Source organism: Acipenser ruthenus, chromosome 9, assembly GCF_902713425.1.
Source record: "Acipenser ruthenus chromosome 9, fAciRut3.2 maternal haplotype, whole genome shotgun sequence".
Classification (NCBI taxonomy): domain Eukaryota; kingdom Metazoa; phylum Chordata; class Actinopteri; order Acipenseriformes; family Acipenseridae; genus Acipenser; species Acipenser ruthenus.
Window position 1 is genome coordinate 60,159,854 of NC_081197.1, and position 26,187 is coordinate 60,186,040.

A 26,187-nucleotide genomic window follows, 5' to 3' on the forward strand; every position below is an offset into this window, starting at 1 on the left:
GAGAAAATTAAATAAAGAAAAAAAAACTGTCCTGCACTTGCAAACAAGCACAAGTGCAGTGAGAGAAAGAAAAAGATAAAACAAAAAAAACTGTGTTTTTATACAAATAAAAGAACTAAAAAGATGCCCTACTACTTCAGATATATATATATATATAGATATAGATATATATAGATTTATAGATTTGGAAAATAAAAGGTTTAAACCATTGTTGTTATAGTTTTTAAAGTGTTTGTGAGGAACTCCACAAACGTGTGACCTCCCAGTAGTAGTATTAATAATAATAATAATAATAATAATAATAATAATAATAATAATAATAATAATAATAATAATAATAATAATAATACAGCTTAATTAAGAAATAAAGCTTGCTTTATTTGTCCCCAGTGCCACTGGTGTTACTGTATAACAGGAGTCTTTTTTTTCCAGAGCTTCTGACTGTTTTCCAGCTCTACACTGCCATCTGCTGGTGACTCTAGGCAGTGCACCATGGTGGTATTTGTAAGGACAAGTACATCAAAATAATGCATTTTTTTGCTGTTACAAATTGGAAAAGATTGCAGCAATGGCTTTCCTCTCGCCAAGTGTATGTAAAGACAATTGTCTGTATTAACTTGTGTATTATGTTAAATATCCGGGTATCAGGGACATGCAATATACTAATAAATGTTATTTAAAAGTAAAAGTAAAATATCTAACATTTGAAAGGGCCCACAGTGCAGTTTAAAACAGATTAAGGGTTTCGAACACTAGAAGGAAACAGCAGTTGGGTTTAAATGTGGCATTTCATCAGCTACAGTTTGTAGATCATTGAAGTGGTTATATATATATATATATATATATATATATATATATATATATATATATATATATATATATATATATATATATATATATATATTAAAAAACAGGCGTCAGCTAAAGACACGAAACTCTCCTGGCCTGATGTTTGATACCAGGTTAGCAGACTCTCAAGCAGTCTTTCTCAAATCATCTAAGACACGCTTCCCATGGTAGATCTGTAGCCGCAGAGGAAGGGGCTATGTACTCGTTTTTTCCCTTGTTTGATCGATGCTTTCAGACTCAGAATTCCCCATGACCCAGGCTGCTGTTATGGTGAGAATATTTAAACACAACACTGCTAGAGACACTCTTCACACCGCTGTAATAGATTCAACAAACACTTAACAACGTATTCACTGACACGTCTCCCAAAATACATTTTACTGCGGGACAACCAGACCTCGGGGGGTGAGCTATTTCTGAGTAAACCAATCAAATGTGGATTATGGCAAAGCTGAGGAATAAACTGCGTATTCAAATATTTATAGACATCTAATTCCAGCTTAAGAAACTTTAATATAGTACAGTTTATCTCAAAATAGTTTGGAGTACCAAAGTGTTGTTTGATAACGCTTTTCTTGGTTGGATTTGATGCGTGTGGGACGCAAAGTAACACAAACATGGTAAAACTGGCAAGAAAACGAGGGAGCAGGTGAGAGCAGCTCACTTATTGTTTTGAGTTTTGTTCTTGGCTCAAAGTTAAAATAGTAATTTGTTTTGTACAATTTATTTTATAAAAAGTTGAAGTAGTGTGTCTATTTTACTATGTAAATACCATTAATACTGCCCCCGTAAAAAGTGCGGTTTTTATTTTTATTTGTTATTGCATGTAGTAATGTTAATACGTGTTTCTATAAATCACCACTGGAGGGAACCACCGAGCTGATAGTGTCTGTATTTAAATTCGCTACTGTTTACACTGCCAACGCCATAATAAATGTTTGACATGCACGGGTAATTTCCCCACTATTGAACATCAGTCTTGCTTTGAAAATATTGCTCTTTTATTCCTAGTCATGAGTTTATGTATTTTGTAATAGCACATTGTCAGTGGTATGACTCTGAGAGATTTTAAGATCGGTTACAGCTCAGTGAGTGAGGGCAATGGGCACACATGCCTCCAACAAGTATTAGGACACAGGTGATTTTTTATATTGTTTATTTTGAACAGGTGAATTTATTTTCAATGTTTCCTGAATAAACTACAGTTCCCAGCATGCAATTCACCCAGTCCAACCCTGATTTGAAACCATGCAGTAACCCCAGTCCCCGGCAGGCAGCCAAGCTATCTCGGGACAAGATTAGCGGGGTGAGTTCGCTGTTGCCGCACAGTAATAATATGAATAACAATAATACGTGTTAATTTGGACATCTCATAATGATACCGTTTTGCTAATATTAGGTGCGCGTGAAGATGCCACACCTGTGTGTCGTGTGTAGTTATTGTAACACGAATTAACAGTATACAACGTGTGCCCACATTGTATTATAGGAGGGTTATTTGCCCTGCTGTTACTTTTATTATTGCCCCAATATGGGCGCTTTCTTTAGGGGATTCCGGCACAAGGCAGTGCAAAGCGCTAACCCTCAGCGCGCTCGCTGTGTGCGGTTTGCACGCACGCCACCTCGTCTTCGGTTGCAGCTGCGCAATCCCCGGCTGCTCGAGCGCTGCGCTCGCTGCATCCTGGGATAGCTCCCCTTGTGCGAGGCCAGCCCGGTGGAAACCAAGATGGCCGAGTTGGTGTTGTGGAAATCAGAGTGTCAAACGGGCCTGAAATGAAACGTTATCTCACTAAAGCAGACACCTCCGCCGAAAAAAAAAACAGCAGCAACAACAAACATCCCATTCCGGCGTCTTGCTGACATCGCAGCAAATTAACCGAGGGAGGTGTTTGTATACATACGCAAACAAACAGAGAGAGAGTCTCGTATGAATTCCGACGAGAAGCAGGACTGTGAGTGTACGCCACCACAGGCCAAGCCGAGCCCGGCAGCAAGAGCAGACAGGTCGGTAAGGGGTGCGGGCAAGGCCGGGGATGCCGGGGAACAGCAAAGTGAGAAGAGAGTTTGTTGTAGATTATTTGTGGAAGCGGCGTGTAAGATTGCCTAGGTGAAATTGTCACTATTTGTAACTGCAATACGGAAGGTCATTTCATTCGTTGTGAGAGTTCTTATATTTATTTATTTATTTATTTATTTATTGACAGTTGAACAGCGAGAGCGTACAGCTATCCGTGTTAGGCCTGCAGTATAATTTTAGAGATTTGTAAAATACCAGCACGTTAAGCCTCTACTATTTGCATTTTTAGATGTTGTCTAAATAAACCCATCCTGGTATCATTTTTAACGCGCTGGACTGACAGCAGTTAGATGCCGTTCTGTTTTTAGTAAATCTAAATGCCAGCTGTAATAGTTAGTCATGCCCTGTCATTTCCCAGAAAGGCGGTTCTGTCAGTTGCACACACTGTACTGCTACTAATAAAGGGCATTTCTGTTTCCTGATACAAATACGACGGGTTTCTGTGTACACTGGAATTGTGTGAGTGTGTGTGTTTATAATCTGACAAGTGGATCAAGTCAGGTTGGCTTATTTGTCGACAGTAATATTAGTAGCTGTAGTACTGGGTTTGATTTGTCTAGTACAGTTCAGATCACGGTGACCGATGCGCCTCCGTCACAGTTAAGAATTCAGCTCCTCTGCATCTCTGTGCTAAACCGGTCGTACGTTTTGATGACTCTTCGTGTTCATTTTATAAATAGAAAATCAATAGCTCCCCAGGTGTATTATTTGATAGGGTATTGTTTGATAGGGTATTATTTGATAGGGTATCATTTGATAGGGTTTATGAAAGCGTAATGTCCATGTATCTGACGTATGTACAGCGATAATGAGTGGGGACACGTTTTGATAAATAGCACCTCTTACTCAGTATCGTTTCATTCCTTTATAAAAAGCACCTTCTTCTTATTAAGACATGGAGTTTTGTGTGGTCTCTGTTGGGTTGTGTTGCTTGAAAGTACAATGGGATTTGCAGTACACTTGTGCATCATGCACCTTGAGTTTATTTCCTTGCAAAATGTCCATTAAAACAAACTTGCGAGAAACATTCTTAGGCTCACCATAAGAGTCCTTAAAAAATGTACCTGAAATAAGCATGCATAAAAAAAACAGGCCACAGGAAGTATACTTTGAAAGTAGGAGCATAATGAGAGTTAAAAATAGTGTGTTGATCAGCAATCTCTGCACACAGCTGCAGGGGATATTCCTAAGCTGTATACAGTATAGCATTTACAGTGACTGTGGTCTCCATTGTGAAAGCCTCAAACTGGTTTAACAACTGGGACCGTTACTGTCAAAATGAGATCCATTTTGTGCCAAAATACAGATATTTACCAACTGTTTTAATAAAATACCTGTATGGCATATGGTTGTCTGCAGATTGCCATGATATTCCTATAGCCATTGGTATGACCAAACTGATGCGCATAACTGCAGCTAAGTTTCATTTTTTATTGCTTTATGTACAGTAATGCATTCATGAACATTGCTGTTTGTGGCAAGAGCTGGGAATGAAAATAGAAGTGTAGTCTGTGAACCAGTGACTGGCTGTGTAATTAGGGTACTGATTTGTAACCATTGTAATGCTTATTTCTATTAGATCATCAGGAGACCCTCACATAGAAACCCTTGAAGCTAGCCGAATGTAAGTACATACTGTGCTGCTTGCTGTGTCCTAGTGTGTGTTCATTGTGTAGTTGTACTTTTTAACATTTGTAGTGATATTTATTTTAATTGTATTAAATTTGTTTTGATGCTGATGACATTAGCCAAAAGAAAAGACTTCACTTGGTATGCAGTTTATACACAACTGTATTTCACCCCTTGAGCTTTCTGTTTTTCTTGCATGAGCTCTTTCCATGCTAGATGTGCGCATGGTGTTTCCCAAGGAGTTCAGTATCTCAGCGCTCCAGACCCTTATCGTTACCGTTGGCAACCTGTTGCTTTAGTCATTAAAGTGTTGTAGGGAGCATTGTAGTTAATCGAACTGTGTGCAACGAGCCATCCAAATATGTGTTCTTGTTAAAAAAAAAAAAAACTTTTCTGCTGAAAAATAAGATTAGATAAATTGGGGACTTAGATATGTTACCAGCAACTGAAAACTAATCCATATGTTTGCACTCCTAACATTAAATCATGTATTTGATTATGAACATAACCAAACCAGATGGGATTAAGATATGTGAGGTAACCTGATAAACCCAGACTAGCACAGCCTTTCTGTGAGGTAACCAGATAAACCCAGACCAGCACAGCATTTCTGTGAGACAACCTGATAAACCCAGATCAGGTGAATTTCCTGAAGCTCTTAGCAGCTCTCACTGCTACGTACAATACATACATCTATCTATTTGTTAATGTGTGCTTCCAGTTGCTATGACCACATTTTAAAAACAATTAACTCGCTTTCACTGTGAGCATGGTTCTGGAATAGGAAAGCATCACAAGTAATTAACAATGAGCACACCCTCGCTGTCACTGTGAGCATGGTTCTGGAATAGGAAAGCATCACGCCCTTACAAAACCTCATTGTTAGTCTCCGCCATAGGAAGGTATAGATCACTTCAGTCTCCAGAAAGCCCTTTATTAGTCTGTGTTCTACATTCAAATCTTTCTGTAGGCTTTAGTGAGAGTGAGACATTTTGAATGAAGGTATATAGTTAAAAAAGCATGAGGGATAATACAAAAAACAATACAGTAGTTGGCATGCTAAAGGTGATATTGTGTTATAACCATTTTTAACAAACACAAAAAAAGAACATGTTGGTAGAATTGAACTTAGGCTGCATGAAACTAGAAGCCTTCGCCTTTGGAGTTTTTCACAGTTGCTAGTTTCACTTCTCGGTCTGTTCTCATATCTACTTTTTTAAAACCAAGGTCACGTAACACCCATCTATTTTCAGCAGCAAAAGTGAGTAACTTTTTGGTGGTGTTTGCTGTGGGGATGTGCTTTGATTTGAAGCCAGAAGTCGGCAGCATTAATCACCAAAAGCCTGACAACAGCTAGCACCAACATTACAGTTATTTTAGGGGTTCGTTCATTTTTTAGTTCCATGAATCTTAGAAAAGTCCTTTAAAAAACGTTCTAATTTCCTATGAATTTGAAAACTGCTTCCCTCACCACTGAGGAATTGTCTTCTAATCATGTCAGTCATTATGGGAACAGCTGATGACACAGCAAGCAGGCGGCAGGGTTTCTCACAATCAGCATTTGATGATGTCGTTGACCACAGGAAAGACCAGGTAGAAGAGCGTGTTTGCCAGCAGAAAGCTTCTGAAATGCCCGATGTTTGCCATCATGTGTCTTCCTTTCAAAAACCAGCATGTGAGAATTGTCCCAATTGACGAAAAATACTATCCAACATTGGTGGAATTCATTGATCAGCTTTACATCCCTTTATGGTACAAGAGACGTGTGTGCCCCACAAAATAAATAAAGAACAATGATAACTTTCTTATTAGTGTAATGAGCTGCATGGAGCAGGGTTTAATAAAAAACATGCTAACTTTCTTATTAGTGTAATGAGCTGCATGGAGCGGGGTTTGGTCATGGACCTGGTATTCCTCATTGTCAGTGTCCTCGTGATACTGGAGTCGCTCTCCAGTGCATCTTCAGAAGAAACCGTTTGATCAGCCGCTCAGTTCCTTGTGTATCTTCAGGGCTTAGGGTTCAAGACGCCAAGGATAAAGAGGGTAATACAGCTAGATGCAGCTTTCATGGTTGGGTCCACAAGGAGGTGCTTTTATTTTTATGATCAATTGTCCAACCAGTTCTAAACGTCCTGCCCCCCTTTTGCAGTAGCTGTGTCTAGACGATTTCATGCAACACTTTTGCTGAAAACATGACGTTTTTAGAGTGTTCTATACATGGATGTCAAAGCTATATCACCTAAAATCAAATACAAGTCCAGTGTGTCTTTGCTGTGCAATTCTGTGCATTTTTCCTTTTTATCTACACAAAGATGGAAAGATGCTGTCTGGCCTTAAGTTAAGAGAATGTCATTGTTTTGTTCGAATTGTATTTAGGTGTCATTGTTCTAGTGTTTTCCACAGCTCCCAGTTATGTAAAACATTTGTTAGTTGTCTTGTATTCCTTTTCTTCTCCCATGTTTTTTTTTTCTTTTTTTTTCTTGCCATATTTATTACTCACCGCTGTCTGAGAAGATGCTGTAGTTTTATAGTGATAACTGACCATGATTGGGAATTGGCACATCTGATAGCATTACAATTGCCATTATTTTATGTATTGTTTAATGTAGTAAACCTGAATAAAGAATGTGTTGAAGTGGAGTTTAATCAGGTGCTCTTTCATTGTATACACAGCAAGTAATTGAATGAGAATGCACTGCTCCACTGTGTCTCAATACAACCCTGCCCTGTAGGCTGTACTAATCCTTGTGCCTACTGTTTGAATATTTGGTACAGGAAGCGAGCCGCTGCAAAGCATCTAATAGAGCGCTACTACCAGCAGTTAACTGAGGGCTGTGGAAATGAGGCCTGCACGAATGAGTTCTGTGCTTCCTGTCCGAGTTTCCATCGTGTGGATAACAATGCGGCCGCCATCAAGGCCCTCGATCTTTATAAGATTAATGCAAAACTCTGTGATCCTCATCCCTCCAAGAAAGGAACGAGTGCTGCTTACCTAGAGACCAGTGCCAAAGGAGCCCGCAACAACGCGTGCAGCGCCAGGGGGATGAACCGGACGGAGGAGCCTCCCGTGAGGGATCACTTCAAAGGTAACGTACTGATTCTTCCAGCCACACCTCCTTCCGCCTGTAACCTCGAATGACCTGAAGCCCTTTGACGTTCAGAGAATGCAAACGTTGCCATGCATTACTTGAAAATACAATTTTACCATTTGTTCCGTCTAACCACCTGTATGGTTAATGGAAGCCTTTCCTTGCAGAATTTTACCTGACCTAAGCATAAAATAATTAAATAACTTTAAACATAAACTATACATACATTTTTCCTAGAAATACATAAACAGTTATACAAAAAATAAATAAATAAATGAAACCAATCAAGCCAATTCTGCAGTATAACATGTACTGTACAGTAACTGACTGGGTTGTTTTTAGTATTAAATGTTCTAAATGCATGTGAAAGTCAAAGGTGTTAAAACATTTACTTTATGTTTAGAACCATTCAAAATATTGCACAGTCCCTCACTTTATTGCTAGCATCACTTCATGTAATCTGTGCAAAACTTTAACAAATGCAACTTGGCACATATTAGTATAGACTTAATAGAAAAAATAGATACAAGGATTAAAGATTGCATGTGATTTTTAATTGTAGGCAAATTAATACATTTCCTGATGCACATTCCTTATTCCAGCTGAAAACAACAATAACTCTTCTGATCCTAATACAGGGGTTCCCAGCCTTTTTCAAAGTAGGGACCACCTTTTGGGGTTTGGATTTTTCCCACAGATCACTTGCCACACATTTTTTCACAACAGCATTTTGAAACTAGTTTGTATGTGTGTATGTATAATTACATGTAGAAAGTAAAGTATTTATATAACGTACCTAACTTAATGAGATTCCTGGGCTTGAGTCTTCACTACCAGGTCAGCGAGGAATGTTGTCATTCTAGACATGGAAAGTTGCTGATGATGAAGTTGCTGTTTCTTTTGTTTTAAAGTTGTTTTTCTCACATTCCTGAATGATTTGTAGATAAATGGTGTCTCAGTTTTGCAGGATTAAGAGTTTTGTTTGACAAATAATGCAGTGGGGCTTGAGTCATCCTCGGATCCAGTAAATGTAAATACCAGTGCTGATCCCCACAACCGTTGTCTTGTGTAGCAAATTAAGCTATCCATTTCTAACACACCTTAGTGCACACTCGCTGAGTCGCCAGCTTCGCTCGATGTACATGTAAAAAGCACACCAGACTGAGTACGAAGATGAGGTGGATGGGAAGCAATTTAAAAATGAAGAATGATTGGGGAGAGCACAGGATGTTACTTACCATTCTGGTGGGCTGTGATGTGTACATTTAAACGGGATTGGATCGGATTTCTAGCATTTTGGTTAAATATGATGGCGTCAGAACAGACTGTACACATTGTTTCCAGAAGTCGTGTTAAGAGAATTTCCTTTTGGCATGGAGCTGAAATCGATCATTCACACTACGGTACAGTTCACAAGTCAAGCTACAAATGTAGTGCGTTTTTGTTAAACATTAACTTCTGTTACTATATGCAGCTAACCTCTCCAAAAACATATACTATGCAAATAATATTATTATTATTTATTTCTTAGCAGACGCCCTTATCCAGGGCGACTTAGAATTGTTACAAGATATCACATTATTTTTACATACAATTACCCATTGCTACAGTTGGGTTTTTACTGGAGCAATCTAGGTAACGTACCTTGCTTAAGGGTACAGCAGCAGTGTCCCCCACCTGGGATTGAACCCACGACCCTCCGGTCAAGAGTCCAGAGCCCTAACCACTACTTCACGCTGCTGCCTTAATATGGATATTCCTGTATCCCTGGCTACACTGTAGAACATATTTTATGTTGTTGAAAATTAAAAGTGCTACAACTGTAGTTTTAATGGTTCTTTTTTTTGTTTTAATTTAGTGATTCCACCCGAATGTGCAATGCAGTGCGTTACTTTTATGCGGAGTGAAAATGCAGATTAGGGTTTGTTTTCTGAACAGTGAACACAAGCAGTAGAATGAGCACAGATTAGAAAAGTCCTCCATAATGTGTAAGTTATTTAGTTAGTATTTGTTTCACATTAGAAAGCAGTTTCAGTTAATGGCAGCTTTGAAGGCGATGCTTGGTATTGCATCGAAGGGAGCTGTAATATTAATTTATAAACACACTCGTAATAAAAGAAAACAGATAGAGGGAAAATGCAGACTACATACACACTTATAATGATGTTTGATGTGGGTAACCCTTTCAGGACCAAACGTTTTTCAGTGGGATGCTCCCCCAGGACCAGTTTTTTGACTGTAGTTGAGACTCTTCCTATAAAAATTCACATTCCAAAATAACATTAGCATCTTGTCCTTTTTTTCAAAACACTCTGGGGAACATTATAAAGTACTTCAGAAACCATATACACGTTTCGCTTTTTTTTTTCAACACAATATATAGATAAATATTTTTTTTAAATGTTAAGTAATTTTATTATATATTCTGCTTAGGGACACATGTATAAAAATGTGTTATTCTATGACTTGAAGGATCTTGCAATATTTCCTGAAAGTTTTATTGAAAAATATTGTGTGTGTTTGGGCAAATTGTGATCGTGTTTACACGACCGCGGTCCCAGAATAACACTTCAGTGTGATCGTGTTTACACGACCGCGGTCCCAGAATGACACTGCGGTGTGATCGTGTTTACACGACCGAGGTTCCAGAATGACACTGCGGTGTGATCGTGTTTACACGACTGCGGTCCCAGAATGACACTTCAGTGTGATCGTGTTTACACGACTGAGGTTCCAGAATGACACTGCGGTGTGATCGTGTTTACACGACCGCGGTTCCAGAATGACACTGCGGTGTGATCGTGTTTACACGACCGCGGTTCCAGAATGACACTTCGGTGTGATCGTGTTTACACGACCGAGGTTCCAGAATGACACTGCAGTGTGATCCTGTTTACACGACCGAGGTTCCAGAATGACACTGCAGTGTGATCGTGTTTACACGACCGCGGTTCCAGAATGACACTTCGGTGTGATCGTGTTTACACGACCGAGGTTCCAGAATGACACTGCAGTGTGATCCTGTTTACACGACCGAGGTTCCAGAATGACACTGCAGTGTGATCGTGTTTACACGACCGAGGTTCCAGAATGACACTGCAGTGTGATCGTGTTTACACGACCGAGGTTCCAGAATGACACTTCAGTGTGATCGTGTTTACACGACCGCGGTTCCAGAATTTTTTTCCCCCCCCAACTTTTTCTTCAAAAAATCGCAATGTATGAAGTTCAGATACAGCAGTGTGTCTATGATAATTGATACTGGGTAATCATAATACTACAACACTAACCTACTTTTTTTTTTGCTTCTTTTTCCCCTAAAGATTTGAATTACCTTACAGAGGAGAAAGTGTATGAGATCCTGGAGGCCTGTGGTGAAAAGGAGGATTATTCTCCTTTGATCCGGGTGATCGGCAGAGTTTTCTCCAGCGCCGATGGCTTGGTGCAGAGCTTCCGCAAGAACAAGCAGCACACAAAGGAAGAGCTGAAATCACTGCAGGGGAAGGACGAGGACAAAGATGAGGATGAGAAAGAGAAAGCCGTCTGCTCTGCTGCTGCGATGGAGGAAGACTCAGGAGCCTCGTCTTCCAGGTTAGAAGCCAGCAGCATGAACAAGCCGGGCCCTGACGAAGTGTCTGTGGATGTGGAGGCGGTGAGGAGGGTCTACAGCAAACTCCTGGCCAATGAGAAGATAGAAGCAGCCTTTCTCAATGCACTGGTTTACTTGTCACCCAATGTGGAATGTGATCTGACGTACCATAACGTGTACTCCAGGGATCCCAATTATCTGAACTTGTTTATCATAGTCATGGAGAACAGCAACCTCCACAGCCCTGAGTACTTGGAGATCGCCCTGCCTCTGTTCTGCAAAGCCCTAAGCAAGCTCCCGCTCCCTGCTCAAGCCAAGCTGGTGCGTCTGTGGTCTCGGTATAGTGCGGGGCAGATCCGCCGCATGACAGAGACGTTTCAGCAGCTCATCACCTACAAAGTGATCAGCAACGAGTTCAACAGCCGCAACCTGGTGAACGACGATGACGCCGTCGTGGCCGCCACCAAATGCTTGAAAATAGTTTACTATGCAAATGTGCTGGGAGGCGATGTGGACAGAGATCACAATGAGGAGGAGGACGAGGAGCCCATCCCCGAGTCCAGCGAGCTCACTTTGCAGGAGCTTCTGGGGGAGGAGCGGAGGAACAAGAAGGGGCCTCGGGTGGACCCGCTCGAGACAGAACTGGGCGTAAAGACGATCGACTGCCGCAAACCACTTCTCCCTTTCGAGGAGTTTGTAAACGAGCCACTCAACGACGTGCTGGAGATGGACAAGGACTACACGTTCTTCAAGGTGGAGACGGAGAACAAGTTCTCCTTCATGACCTGCCCCTTTATCCTCAATGCTGTAACCAAGAACCTGGGACTGTATTACGACAACAGGATTCGCATGTACAGCGAGCGGCGCATCACTGTCCTCTACAGCCTGGTTCAGGGGCAGCAGCTCAACCCCTACCTGAGACTCAAAGTGCGGCGAGATCACATCATCGACGATGCCCTTGTTAGAGTAAGTACTGCTGTCCTCAGCCTGCTTCAAAAGCTTGGATGTAGGAGCAGAGAATCCTCACCTTATGAAACTATACATGAATAGGTGGTGTGGGATTTATAATGTAGCAAGGTATAGCTTTAAAAAGGGGTTGAAAGAAGGGAATTAAAGGAGGTAGTGAAGTTTAATAAACCCTTTTTAAAAAAAAATTAAAACCAATGTATTAATTTTTATCATATTTGTTAAGACTGACACATGCAGTTCACCAGGGGCTGGAGGTAGGGGAGGTGAGACTCAGTAAAGTAAATGGGTTTTATATTTCAAGCTACCTGATTGTTTAAGAAAATCTAGAGTGGAGGACTTGCATCCGAGCGTGTTTAGTCTAATAGAATTTAATTTATATATGTATTTATTAAAAAAAAAAAAAAAAAGGTTCAAGTATTGGTCAGACTGGTTGGTTGCCATTGGTCAGACCTACTAAGATTAGCCTGGGTTTAACACCTGAACCATGTGCTGGGCATCTTAACCATGTGCCTGCCACCTGGGGTCACCCCTGAATCATGTGCCTGCCACCTGGGGTCACCCCTGAATCATGTGCCTGCCACTTGGGGTAACCCCTGAATCATGTGCCGGGCATCTTAACCATGTGACTGCCACTCAATGCACCACAATGGTCCTGCTGGAGTAATGCAAGAAGATTTCTACTCTCTTTAAAACCCAGTCGTTTCCCTTGAATTAACTGTGCTGCACTCAATTCAATTGCAGTCATTCTTTCCTGTCACTTAATCTCTAACATTGCACCACTTGAGCGCGGATTTTGAAAGCATGCAAACTTCTCTGATAGGTGAGAAATGGTTTTGAGGGAAGTAGACGTCTCACTCTGAGTCTTATTGTGTGGATTAAGCCAGAACTCTCAATACAACAGTTAGTCAGTTTGATAATACTACTCTATTAAACATGTGAAATCAGAGTGCAATAGAGAAAGGCATTACTGTATAACCCTAACACTTTAAACATGTGGAATCAGAGTGCAATAGAGAAAGGCATTGCTGTATAACCCTAACACTCTATTAAACATGTGGAATCAGAGTGCAATAGACATCATTCTTTAACAATTGTTTCTTTTGTAGCTGTTTTCCAGTATAGCTTGGTACCCTCTTGGCCCTTCTAATAAACATCCTCACAATTCATGCATTTGACACACCCTGCTATAAGATATATCACTACAAGAGATTACAACAGAAGGCATGAACACCCAGAGATGCTTAGCGGAACTTTCAATTATAAGGCATTAAGTACTATCTTGCAAAGTGAAAACTAATTTCAAATAAAATGCATTTGGTTTTATTTAAAACGATTGTTGGTGGAATTGTGAAATTCTTATTATCCATAGCAGCTCATACTAGCCCTTTTCACTGACTGGATTGGCTTTGTTTACATTGGAAAACCCCATCCCATATGGAAGCAATTGTCTGGCACTGACCGCAGATAATGATGTAATTGCCATCATGAAGTCTTAAAATAATGAATTACAAGCTTATGATGCAAGTGGTGGCGAACTGCCTTCATCGACTGAAACATACACTGAGCAGGGAAATGTCATCTCCAAACACTTGCACTCACTGAAATTGCACCCATTCTGAAATTGCACTCATTCTGGCACGCACCAGTATGGTTTAAGTTCCACATTCTACCCAAGGACAAGTGGATATTCTTCTGCTTTTCTTTTCCTGGCTCACAAATTCTGAAGAATCAATATCATATACCAGTAGCACAGTGCTGCATATATCTAATGAAGACTGCAATAACTGTGTGTCAATATCTTATACCAGTAGCACAATGCTCCACAGATCTGATGCTGGACTTCAATGACATGTGAAGCACAGCAGCATGGTGTGCAGGGTGAGTGATACAGGCAGGGCAGAAGCACAGCAGCATGGTGTGCAGGGTGAGTGATACAGGCAGGGCAGAAGCACAGCAGCATGGTGTGCAGGGTGAGTGATACAGGCAGGGCAGAAGCACAGCAGCATGGTGTGCAGGGTGAGTGATACAGGCAGGGCAGAAGCACAGCCGCAGAGTGAGTGATACAGGCAGGGCAGAAGCACAGCAGCATGGTGTGCAGGGTGAGTGATACAGGCAGGGCAGAAGCACAGCCGCAGAGTGAGTGATACAGGCAGGGCAGAAGCACAGCAGCATGGTGTGCAGGGTGAGTCATACAGGCAGAGCAGAAGCACAGCCGCAGGGCGAGTGATACAGGCAGGGCAGCTCAGGTTCACGTCATGGCCGTGTGGAGTCGCCGGTCTTCTCTGAGGATTCCGGAGGGATTGTCCCATTGGCTCTGGCACTCCTGCAAGTTAGGAAGGCAGAACCATTGGGGACTGTTTCTCCTCATCACGCTACAGTGAACAGACCCTACTGCAGAGCTCAGGTGGACACTATAAAAATGACAGGCTTAATTTGTCAGTTACTTCTGAAATGTGTTGTGCTGGGTTTAATCTGTGATTTTGATTATAGGGACAATACTAATGTAACAAATTCTAGGGGAGGCAGAAATCTAGTATAATGTATTCATTGTGTCCATGTGTTCTGCACAGGTGGTCTTTTATATAAGGTGTCAGCGTGGGGCTGAGAATGTTATTCCATATCCTATCTCCTCCTGAAGATCGTCTATCCTGAGACAACCAGACCCACAAGTCCATTCAAACAACTCCTTTTTACTTCTGCAAGCTTGGTTACCTTGCTGTTTACTTTAGTTTACTACACAGCACAGTTTTTGCCCATTTCATTTAAAGCCTTATCCATTTGCTGTGTTCTGCCAAGTCAACACGAGGCAAGTGTGTTATTAAAGCTTGCAAACTTTACATTGACACTTGCTTTGATTCATGTAGGACTCTTGGGATATTGGCTTGTTTGCAGGATAAATTAAAAAAAAAAAAAAAATATATATATATATATATATATATATATATATATATATATATATATTTTAACCTTCTATACTAGAGCCATGAAACTTAATATGGCCATAAAAATATTCTGTGAAGTTCAGAACCTAACCATATAACTGTGAAGTTCAGATATGGGCAACGGGCCTAACGTATATTGCTTCTCATTTGCAGGTTTTATTTTTGAGCTGTGCCCAGAATTCAGTAGTAAATCTCATGCCTTTAGAAGAATGTGTTTGTTTTGAAACACCACTTGGGAATTTCGTTGAAAGCTCTTGAAATCTGTGTAGCAGGCTGCAGGGGACCTGGTACCGAATGCAATACGTTGCTGTTGAAACACTGTGTTCACATCGTGGGCTTTTTAGCCATTCATCATCAGGTTTCATCATGTTTCAATGAAGCATTGGTGCAAAACCAATATGCTTCACTTCCTCCAAAAGAAAACCCTGAAATCAGAACCCCTGCTAATACAAGCAGTTGTTTAGGTACTTTAAATACAAAAATATTAATATTAAATATTAAATATTCTCAGGATGTGAATTGCTGCAGCGTTGAGCGCTTGAGATTGAGGGAACACCCTTCATTTAAAACTCACACCCCTGTGTGCTGCAGATACACAGACCTCAGGATGTGAATCGCTGCAGCCCTCGTTACCCAACAAGCTGCAGCGTTGAGCGCTTGAGATTGAGGGAACACCCTTCATTTAAAACTCGCACCCCTGTGTGCTGCAGATACACAGACCTCCGGCACTGAGTCTGCCATGTCAAGTCTTTTGTAACGAGTCGCTGTATTAATCCCATGGTGCTAACCCTGTTGTTCATTTGGTTCTTCACATTGAAATTGCTTTTCTTCTGTGCTGTAGCTTGAGATGATTGCCATGGAAAACCCTGCAGACTTGAAGAAGCAGCTGTACGTAGAGTTTGAAGGAGAGCAAGGCGTGGATGAAGGAGGAGTTTCCAAAGAGTTCTTTCAACTCGTAGTGGAGGAACTCTTCAACCGCGATATCGGTAAAAGATCTTAAAACTAACTTTGTTGAATTTATTATTATTAGTAGTATGTTTTGCAATAATACACAATAACCCTCTGGACCTCAGTATCTTCAATGTATTTATATTTGCAGCAGCAACATGTACTGACTGGCCAAACAATGTTATACTGGCGCTGCTGCCAGTGCAGCTCCTAGTGCGTTGGTTCAGTGGAAGCTAGTGTTTTTGCAGCAGTTTTGAAGGTTTCTGTGATTGGGGCCACTGTAGCACGTCTCGTTTGTCGCTATACGTTGCCACACTTGCAGGCTTCATTACTTGTGTCTTCCTTGAGAACAGCGTTGTGCTTTGCAGTGGTGGTTGCCATCCTAGAAGATGGACATGTTAAGCACTGCAGACACTAATAGACACCCACCATCATGTCCCTGGTGTAGTCACGGGAGTTCTTGGGATTTCTCATTGCTGAACAGTTTCACCCAACTCTCACACGTGTTATATAGGCCTAGCAGGTCACATGACCACACACATTTGCACACTAGTGGAACTCTGAAGTACCCCCGTGAGACGCTGCTATGCAGTAGTCATCCTACAGCTCTGTATACCTTTGAGATGCTGACTTCACATTCTCCAGAGTTCCTTGTGAAAAACGGCACCCTTCACTTTGCCCTGTGACCTAAGATGTCTGGCATATTCTGGTACACAGCTGTGTTCTCTAATCCTCTTGGTCCAGTGGGATTATGGGTGTCGTACAAGAAAAAACGTCCTTTTGTGTCAGCAATATTACAAAGCTGACGCTGATGTGTCGTCCTGTGTGCAGTGCTTTAAAAATAATATGCTGTATATTTTGGTGACCATGACATTGATCTGTGACTTAATGTGGCTGAAATATTGAGGTCATGTGACTTCTATAGGTTTCTGGGGTGAGCCGGAACAGTTTGAGTGTCCTGTATAAATTAAACGTTTAGCATCCACATTATCAATTCTACAAACCACACACCGTCTTCACAGCTGAAATACAGCTGGCATGATTCAATCACGTTTCACTGTCAGTGTTTCTAAATGTAATCGTTTCAATGCCATGAAGATCCTGTTCATGTAGTCATTTGACTTCATGTTTATGTCGATTCCATCAGAGATCCCATGCCCTTCTATGGTCCCTGGAGCTGGGGTGCATTCTCCTAGTTTTTTGGCCAGTCAGTGTATGAATCCACCCTCATCCTGTCTTATTCTCACAGTAAGAATCTGTAACGACTATAGCTACACAATTCATTTGGGATATGCACAAATACATTGTGAATGGATATAAAGGAACTAGAAGGTGAACTTAGAAATGAAGCTCAAAACAACCCTGTGCATGAAAATGAAATACTTCAGTATTTAGGGTTAGAACCTGAAAAATACAGTGATTATTATATACATTACAGTGCCTGCTATTTCACAGTGAAAGAAAACGTTAAGAATTGCATTTGTTACGATATTTTTCTATTTGAAAGCATGAACTTATTTTTAGTTTATATTGCAATTTTATTATCCCCATGTTACTCACACTTTGCAAATAGTCTGTTCAAAATGCATCCAAACCCTGGATCACTACAGGTTCTTCAGGAGTGAGTGAATAATTAGACTTGGAAAGGCATGGCTTTTGAATCTGCTGTAGAGGCCGTGGTGCAGTTGTCTGTGAATTGGATGGAGTAGGGTCAGGTTTATTCCACTGCACATACATGGGCATGCTTCACCAATGTGTTGTTGTTAACAATGTGTTCCAGGAATGTTCACGTACGACGAGACCACCAAACTGTGCTGGTTGAACCCGTCCTCGTTCGAAACGGAGGGTCAGTTTACACTGATTGGGATTGTGCTGGGGCTTGCCATTTACAATAACTGTATCCTCGACGTGCACTTCCCCATGGTCGTCTACAGAAAGTTAATGGGGAAGAAAGGAACTTTCCGCGACCTGGCCGATTCTCATCCGGTAACGAACACATCCTGTTGCTGCATGCTTGCTGTTTTCAATGCCTTTACTTGCTATGCCTGCCTTTGTAGCTTCATATTGAATTGCTGGGGCTTGAGTGCGTGGTAGGAGTTTCACCAGTAACGTTTTAAAATGAAATGGTTTTAGATGAAACCAAAGGCCTGGGAACAGTTTGAGACCTCATTAAGTACAGATTTAATGTATGACTTGCTTTGTAATATTGCCAATCGACCAGATTACTTTCAAACAAATATTGCATATTTTGATCCCCTATGGTCCATGACAATCAAGCAGTTATTTTCAAAACTCACGTGAATATTCTTTCATTCTGGGCAGGTGGTATTAGTGAATATTCTGCCTTTCATTCTGGGCAAACTTAAACAGTATGTGACTGGAGACGAAACAATGACAAAAGAAAACTGAGCTGATAGAGGAGGAAAGTGTTAATGGCCTGATGTAGAAAACATTTAGTTTGAATGGAGTACTTTGAATGTCTTGAATACATACTGTAATGTGTTGTACATGTCCATGCAAACCAGCGGTGCCCTTGTAAAGTATGTGCATGGTTATGGTTCTGATTAACAACAAAACAAATGTATTTGTACAGCTGGAAGTATAATGCAATTGTACTGCACGTATGCAACACTAAGATGTTTTGTTGACTGGTTATTAGATGGTGCACTCTTTAGTTTATTTGGGGCGGGGTTGCTTTTTTAATTGATGCAAGCAGCACTGTTTAATACTTTTCTTTTAAATTTGAATTAATACAAGAGAATTTGTAAAAGCCAATGCAGAGCTGGAACTATTGCCTAAGTGTGGTTTTGGAAAGAAATGTTCAGTAAAGCAACGAAGATACGTTCTTGAAGTGTTTGGGTACTTGATAAGCTGTAATAAAATACCGGTAGGTTAATACAGATGTGATACAGGATGTATATTTTATATATCTATATTTTCATATTGCACTTAAATTTGAAAAACTGAATAGTTTTCAATAAGTTTCAAAAAGGGGGAGCCACTTCTACGCCAGTGCGACCTGTACAGCGCTTTTTACAGTGTGTGTGTGTGTGTGTGTGTGTGTGTGTGTGTATATATATATATATATATATATATATATATATATATATATATATATATATATATATATATATATATATATATATAATACATATAATACATTTACAAAGTTAACCCTTGTATGTAGTGTCCCAGGTGTTGCCTCTCACCAGCCCCTTGTTACAAATAAAGCACTCAAAACAATTACTTTCATTTGAAACAGGACAGTGCCCGTGTGTTTTTCTGATTACATCCAAAACAAACCAAACCTAACTCCTCTCTGGAGCTCTAACTAAACTTTTATTCAGTTCTAACTATACTGGACAGCTACGCCGTTTACCGGTTACAAAAACCCACACTTGCACAACTATAAGTATTAAATACCTTTCTTCCAGGTCTTCACACACTCAGCCTTCACACAGACCTTAGCCTCAGCACAGCAACCCCCAGAAAACACACACTGTGGCCTTTTTATTTGTTTATGTGACCAGTCACAGCTGATTAGCATTTTCTCATTATCCTAAATTCCCCAATAAATTATCCAATTTAGGAGACCTTTAGCAAGATGGCCTCCTGGTAGCTTCAGTTTTAAATAAGATGGAGTGACCCCTAAAGCCTCCATATTATTGATAGGAGAGTCCACTCCATCACAATATCATTTCTAAAATGTCACTTGTATGTTAAATGATTGCAACCGCCCTTCCATCTGAAAGCACACGCTTCACAATCATGCCACTTGCTATTAGTCGACTCCCAGTTCCTGAGGTTGACTGTCGTTTTTGTATTCAACTTGTGCCTGAATTCCAGTGATTGATATTAGAACTGTGGTGATGTTCTCTTGAGAGTCTTGTGATTTACAGAAATGCAGGTTTTTGCTTTTTTCCCAAACGCTTGGGCTGACTTTGACTCTCTTTCTGAGTGTGTTTTAGGTGCTGTTTCAAAGTTTAAACGAGCTCCTGGAATACGAGGGCAGTGTTGAAGATGACATGATGATCACTTTCCAGATTTCACACACCGATCTCTTTGGCAATCCGCTGATGTATGATTTAAGGGAAAATGGAGACAAAATCCCTGTTACTAATGAAAACAGAAAGGTAAGTTACAGAATGATTTCACGCTGCATTGATGTTACAAATAGGAAACGAACATGGAAATACAAGCATTCACTTGATCCATGAGGGAAACTCAGTATCAGTGTTTATAAATGTACAGGATTGTAAAATAAACCTGCAATGGCTGTCCTGCTGCTTTGTTTAAATTGTTCTTGAGGGAAACCAACCCATTCCTCCAGTGTTACTGCCTCAGAGGCTGGATTTTACCAAACCTTGGGTGAAACGTTTTATTGGTGTCTCTGTTTCTTTCACAGGAGTTTGTTGCCCTGTACGCTGAATATATGCTGAACAAAAGCGTTGAAAAGCAGTTCAAGGCGTTCCGGAGAGGCTTCCACATGGTGACCAGCGAGTCTCCGTTAAAGTATTTATTCAGACCCGAGGAAATCGAGCTGCTGATCTGTGGAAGCAGGGTAAGGCCCTTCAGTCTTCAATCGCTCGCTATCCACAAGAACAGTTACTGAAACCCCGGCATATATTGTGTTTGTTTGATTCATAGAACCTAGACTTTGAAGCACTTGAAGAAACAACGGAATATGATGGAGGCTATACCCGGGATTCCCGTGTCATTAGGTGAGTCTGCGTGTGCTGTATATTAATGTAGAAAACATTGCTGTTTGGGGTTTGAATGCACATTCATAATTACTAATTTCATATAATGATGATTTTGTCCTTTTTAAGTTTGCATTTTGATTTGCAACTTTTATAGAAAATGTGTTTTGGTAATTGAGACTAACTTGATTTTTTTTTTATATGGTGGCAATTACCTCACCGGAACTATCTGATTGTGGTCTGTTAGTCAGATTTACTTAATATTGTATCACTTCATGCTACAAACAACTCCTGAAGAGTTCTACTGATAATACTAATATACTCAGTTGAATGTGGTCTTGGTACAGTAATCCACAGAACTGCATTATTATTAGTCTTGTATAATGATAGTGGTACAGTAATCCACAGAACTGTGCATTATTATTATTAGTCTTGTATAATGTGGTCTTGGTACAGTAATCCACAGAACTGTGCATTATTATTATTATTAGAGTCTTGTGTAATGTGATAGTGCTACAGTAATCCACAGAACTGTGCATTATTATTAGTCTTGTATAATGATAGTGGTACAGTAATCCACAGAACTGTGCATTATTATTATGAGAGTCTTGTGTAATGTGGTCTTGGTACAGTAATCCACAGAACTGTGCATTATTATTATTATTATTAGTCTTGTATAATGTGGTCTTGGTACAGTAATCCACAGAACTGTGCATTATTATTATTAGTCTTGTATAATGTGGTCTTGGTACAGTAATCCACAGAACTGTGCATTATTATTATTATTATTAGAGTCTTGTGTAATGTGATAGTGGTACAGTAATCCACAGAACTGTGCATTATTATTATTAGAGTCTTGTATAATGTGATAGTGGTACAGTAATCCACAGAACTGTGCATTATTATTAGTCTTGTATAATGATAGTGGTACAGTAATCCACAGAACTGTGCATTATTATTATGAGAGTCTTGTGTAATGTGGTCTTGGTACAGTAATCCACAGAACTGTGCATTATTATTATTATTATTAGAGTCTTGTGTAATGTGGTCTTGGTACAGTAATCCACAGAACTGTGCATTATTATTATTATTATTATTAGAGTCTTGTGTAATGTGGTCTTGGTACAGTAATCCACAGAACTGTGCATTATTATTAGTCTTGCAAATTGTCATTTTTGAATTTGAATGAAGATGAGTTTTGCTTTCAAACAGGAGCTTCTGGGAGATCGTCCATTCATTCGCAGAGGAACAGAAACGGCTCTTTTTACAATTCACCACAGGCACAGACCGGGCCCCTGTGGGTGGCCTTGGCAAACTTAAGATGATTATAGCCAAGAATGGCCAAGACACAGACAGGTAACACTTTGAACGTTGGAAAGAAAACGTCCTGTAAAACATGATTTTTTTTTTCTGTCACCTGTAGGTTTTAAGTGTTGCTTGTTTTAGTTTGCACTGTGGAAGACGACTTGCGGTGTTTAAACTCTACTAGATTCACACTTACTATACTTAATAATATATGTTGAGTAAATCTCTATTAACACTCTGGATCTAAAAAAAGCAAGTCTCATTTAAAACATCACATCAAGGAAGACCCACGGAGGGGGATGGGGGTTGGAGAATTTTACTCCAAACCCTTTTAGCAAGATAACACCCCTTGGTGAAATGCCTGGCACTGTATTACTGAAGTGTGTTGAGGGTGACTGCATTTACAATGTGCAGCCACAGGGTGTCTCCCTGTTCACCTGGTAGACTTCTGAAGCACAATCAAACAAACAAAAACAATGGAGAAAAGCCCTTTTAAGTGTGTGTTGTGTGCACAACCCTTATTCATCAAGTCTGTGCAGCCCCTTATTCCTCTAATCTGTTCATAACTGCAAGCCAACTACAAGAGGGCATTCACTACGTCTTGGATGACTAGATTGCTTTAGGTAATAAATATTGCATTTATGTTAGAGGTCTTGCAAGTCTGCTGTCATGTCAGTGTGTTTCATAATAAAATCAAGGACCACTTGGAGAGATACTGCATCCTGGGAATGTGTGTTTTACTTGCATCTCTTAATACATTTGAAATAACTTGAATGAGTAGATTTCATTACTTTGAGACATTTTGAATGAAGAACTGAATCGCATTTTCTTTGAGAAATAAGATCCTTTTAGTGGTATAAAAATGCATGAAGCTTCTCAGAAGAGTAAGATGCTTCTCCGTCCTGTTTCTTGCCTGCTTTATTCCTCTCAGAATCTGCTTCAGAATACGGGTCTGTGTTTGGTTGCTGCTGTAAGCTGATTTCTGTTTCCTCTCTCCCCAGGTTACCCACATCACACACTTGTTTTAATGTCCTCTTGCTTCCTGAATACTCCACTCAGGAGAAGCTTAAAGAAAGACTCTTAAAGGCCATTACCTATGCCAAAGGATTCGGCATGCTGTAACAGATACATGGCTGTTATAAAGTACTGACATTTCTTTGGAAGTTTAATGTCCCTATTTAATGAAGAAAAGAAAAGCTGTCTAAGGTAGTGAGCTCCAGTAGTCACTTGTGTCTGTGCCTCCCTCCTGTACAGAGGGCAGCGAGCTGGAACAGCAGAGTACAGCTGCTTGCAGGAACACCATTGTTCTGTTTGTGTGAATTTGTTCTATATTCCTTCACTTGTATGTACAGAAAGAGGTTTTCCTGACTGTATTTTAAAGGTTAAATCCGTTTCTCATGGTTTTGTCTGCTTGGAGTTAAGCTGTTTTTTTGGGGGCGGGCGGGTATATAAATTGTAAAATCCCTGGAAAATCTTGTTTTAAGAGGAAAAAAAAAAAAGAAAACTTGGAGCTTCCAGCTCTTTTGCTTTCCCTTTTTTGTGACTTCACTCAATGAGGAGCTGTAAGTTTCTTCACTGGTTTACTTTGAAACTTGAAGCCTTGGAAATGGTGTAATGCTCAGTAAAGACGGAAGGGGGACCTTGGACTGTTAAACTGCAGCCTTGAAAACTTGAGTTCAACCACAGCACATAAAAGCAAAAGAAAGGCAGCATTCACGCCACGATTGAGGGGCTTTACCAGTCTAGTAATATGAATGTCGTGCTTGTTATTTGTAAAGGATATTGTTTAGTAATAGGCAGTACTTGCAGTACTTTTTCCTCAGAAGGGAGGGGGGGGGGGGTGCATTTTCAAACAATTAGTGCAGAGTACTGAAGAACAGTAAGAGGTTGCTGTACTGTGTAATCAGGCAGCATGTGAAAGTGCACTTAAAAATGTGAAATGTTTAAACTGCTTGTTACAATGGCATTTCTTTTTTGATGAAAATATCATTTAATTTTGAGTCTCACCAGTTTGCTATTGTTTTACAGCTCTGTTTTCTAACAAGAAATATATTGTCATTTGCAGCAGCCAGTTTTTATTTGCTGTAGACTTTCTATTCACTTTGATGAAGCCCATTTATCCTGTCCCTACATCCACATGAGCTTCACACTTACTGTCATATTACCTGTGGCACTGGGAGTGAACAGGGACAGGAAACGCAGTACTTCAATTAAACTTGGTGTCAACGCAGGATCCAAAGACTGAAAAACAAAACTCTCCTGCAAAATAGGGGATTGGTTTTGAATTCTTGGTTATAAGACTTGACGTTATGCAAACTGTATCCATTTTGCTGCCAGTTTGGCAATATGTGCTCTTACATTTGTATGTGTCCTAACTTTATTAGAAATAATTGGCATTTTGTAGACAACAGGATAATACCACTTCCCCTGCCAATCTTGAATAGCGCCTTCAATTCCACACTCACTAGAGTGTGAGGGGGTTAATATTGGTAAGTGATTCCACAGTGAACTTTACCTGCATGCTTTTGAAGTTCATAAATCTCTCGTAGTCTCCATTCAGCTGAAACAGTCACAGGAGTTCAATTCACATTGTATACAGAATCTTCAAACTAAGAATGATAACCATTTTCTGTCTTCAGTTACTCTACAGCAAACATATGCACATACATTCAGTTTACATACACGTATGTTTATAGTTTGTGCTTCCACTTCTTTTCTAACCTTATTAGCCATATGCCCTGATGTCTGTTGATGTAATGTACCTGTTAATTGTACACCCCCACAGTTGTATATCTGAAAGAAGTCCAATCTTTTAAGGGAAGCAAATAATCAATGTTGTTTTTATTGGGTTCATTTAAACCCAGCCTCCTCTTCAAAACAAAAGAACAAGAAAAATAAGTGGTGTGTAAACATGATGCTGAATAAAAGTGACTGCATTTTTAAAACAGTGATTTGATTATTTTAACAGGCGATTGAGGGCAAAGTAATACCCCAGGAAATAAGTATATTGTTCATATTCAACCTGGATTGAACCAAACACTCGAAATGCAAGGTATGCATTGTGGCAAGATGAGAGATCTGTGAGCGAAGAGACCAACGCTGGTGAGCTGGATAAACAGTTCATTAGCCTTGTTGGGGATGTACATCTCCAAGGATGTCGTGGAGGCACTCCTTGGTAAGTGTGTCACACCTTCACAGTAGATGTGTAAAGGACAGCTGATTCCAGGTAATGCTATCGCAGCACAAATACCCTACTGCAGTCATCCAGCGCTAATGAAACCATTCGGCTTCTGAGAGATTCTTTTGGTAAATTCTGTGATTTTGTACTCTTTAGAATAGAGGGTGCTGTTTCCGGTGGTTTTTTTTAAATATCCATTGGGAAATGGGAGTGTCATGCACGAGGGCCTTCCTGACGCACAATTATGAAAATGTGTATTTAATGAAAGTTACGTACTGTGTGTCTGTTACTACAGATGGGAATCTTGTGAGAAGGGTCCTGCTTTGGTTTCCCCACAGTATCACTGCTAATTCTTGGCAGGTCAGTTAGTGGGACTGATCTTGGCAATTGAAGGGTTGCCTTCCCTGCCAAACGAGTAGGTTTTAAAACGTTTGCACTGCAAAAAATCACACTGTGTGATGTAATACACTTTCTGTGTGTGATATATAGTTACTCTATAATCACACATTTATAGCAAGCCCCTTACAAGACCTAGTGTGTGTGTGTTTCAGGGATGTCTTCACTGCCTGCACTCACTCTAGTGTGTGTGTGTGTGTTTCAGGGATGTCTTCACTGCCTGCACTCACTCTAGTGTGTGTGTGTGTGTTTCAGGGATATCTTCACTGCCTGCACTCACTCTAGTGTGTGTGTTTCAGGGAGGGGAGGGGAGGTCTTTGACAGATTCTATTTTTCATTTTGCAGTCTCTATACCCACAGCTGGCTATTTTTAAAATTCCACCTGCAGATATCACATTATTATTTTTTACAAAGGATCTGCGATTAAATAAAACCAATCATCAACAGGATTTTAGGACAATATTGTGCTGTTCATTGCAACATGGCTGTGGGGGTTTCAGTAGTTGTGTGGCAGTC

The 26,187-nt window shown here is 40.2% G+C and overlaps 1 protein-coding gene across 4 annotated transcripts; it reads left to right on the plus strand.

Annotated features, from left to right (window-relative positions):
- Window positions 1–2,046: 2,046 nt before the first annotated feature.
- LOC117407052 (ubiquitin-protein ligase E3A) lies at window positions 2,047–25,042 on the plus strand. 4 transcript variants are annotated; one of them, XM_059030378.1, is made up of 11 exons: window positions 2,047–2,155; window positions 4,506–4,550; window positions 7,331–7,641; window positions 10,968–12,199; window positions 15,986–16,130; window positions 17,873–18,078; window positions 20,061–20,225; window positions 20,498–20,653; window positions 20,740–20,813; window positions 22,005–22,148; window positions 23,099–25,042. In XM_059030378.1, coding segments are annotated over exons 2-11 (2,556 nt in total). In that variant the 5' UTR covers window positions 2,047–2,155; window positions 4,506–4,548; the 3' UTR covers window positions 23,220–25,042. The 4 variants fall into 4 exon arrangements, with proteins under 4 accessions (XP_058886361.1, XP_058886362.1, XP_033867488.3 ...); XM_059030379.1 differs by having other exon boundaries at window positions 2,048–2,155; window positions 7,527–7,641; XM_034011597.3 differs by lacking the exon at window positions 2,047–2,155 and adding an exon at window positions 2,432–2,853.
- The last annotated feature ends 1,145 nt before the right edge of the window (window positions 25,043–26,187 follow it).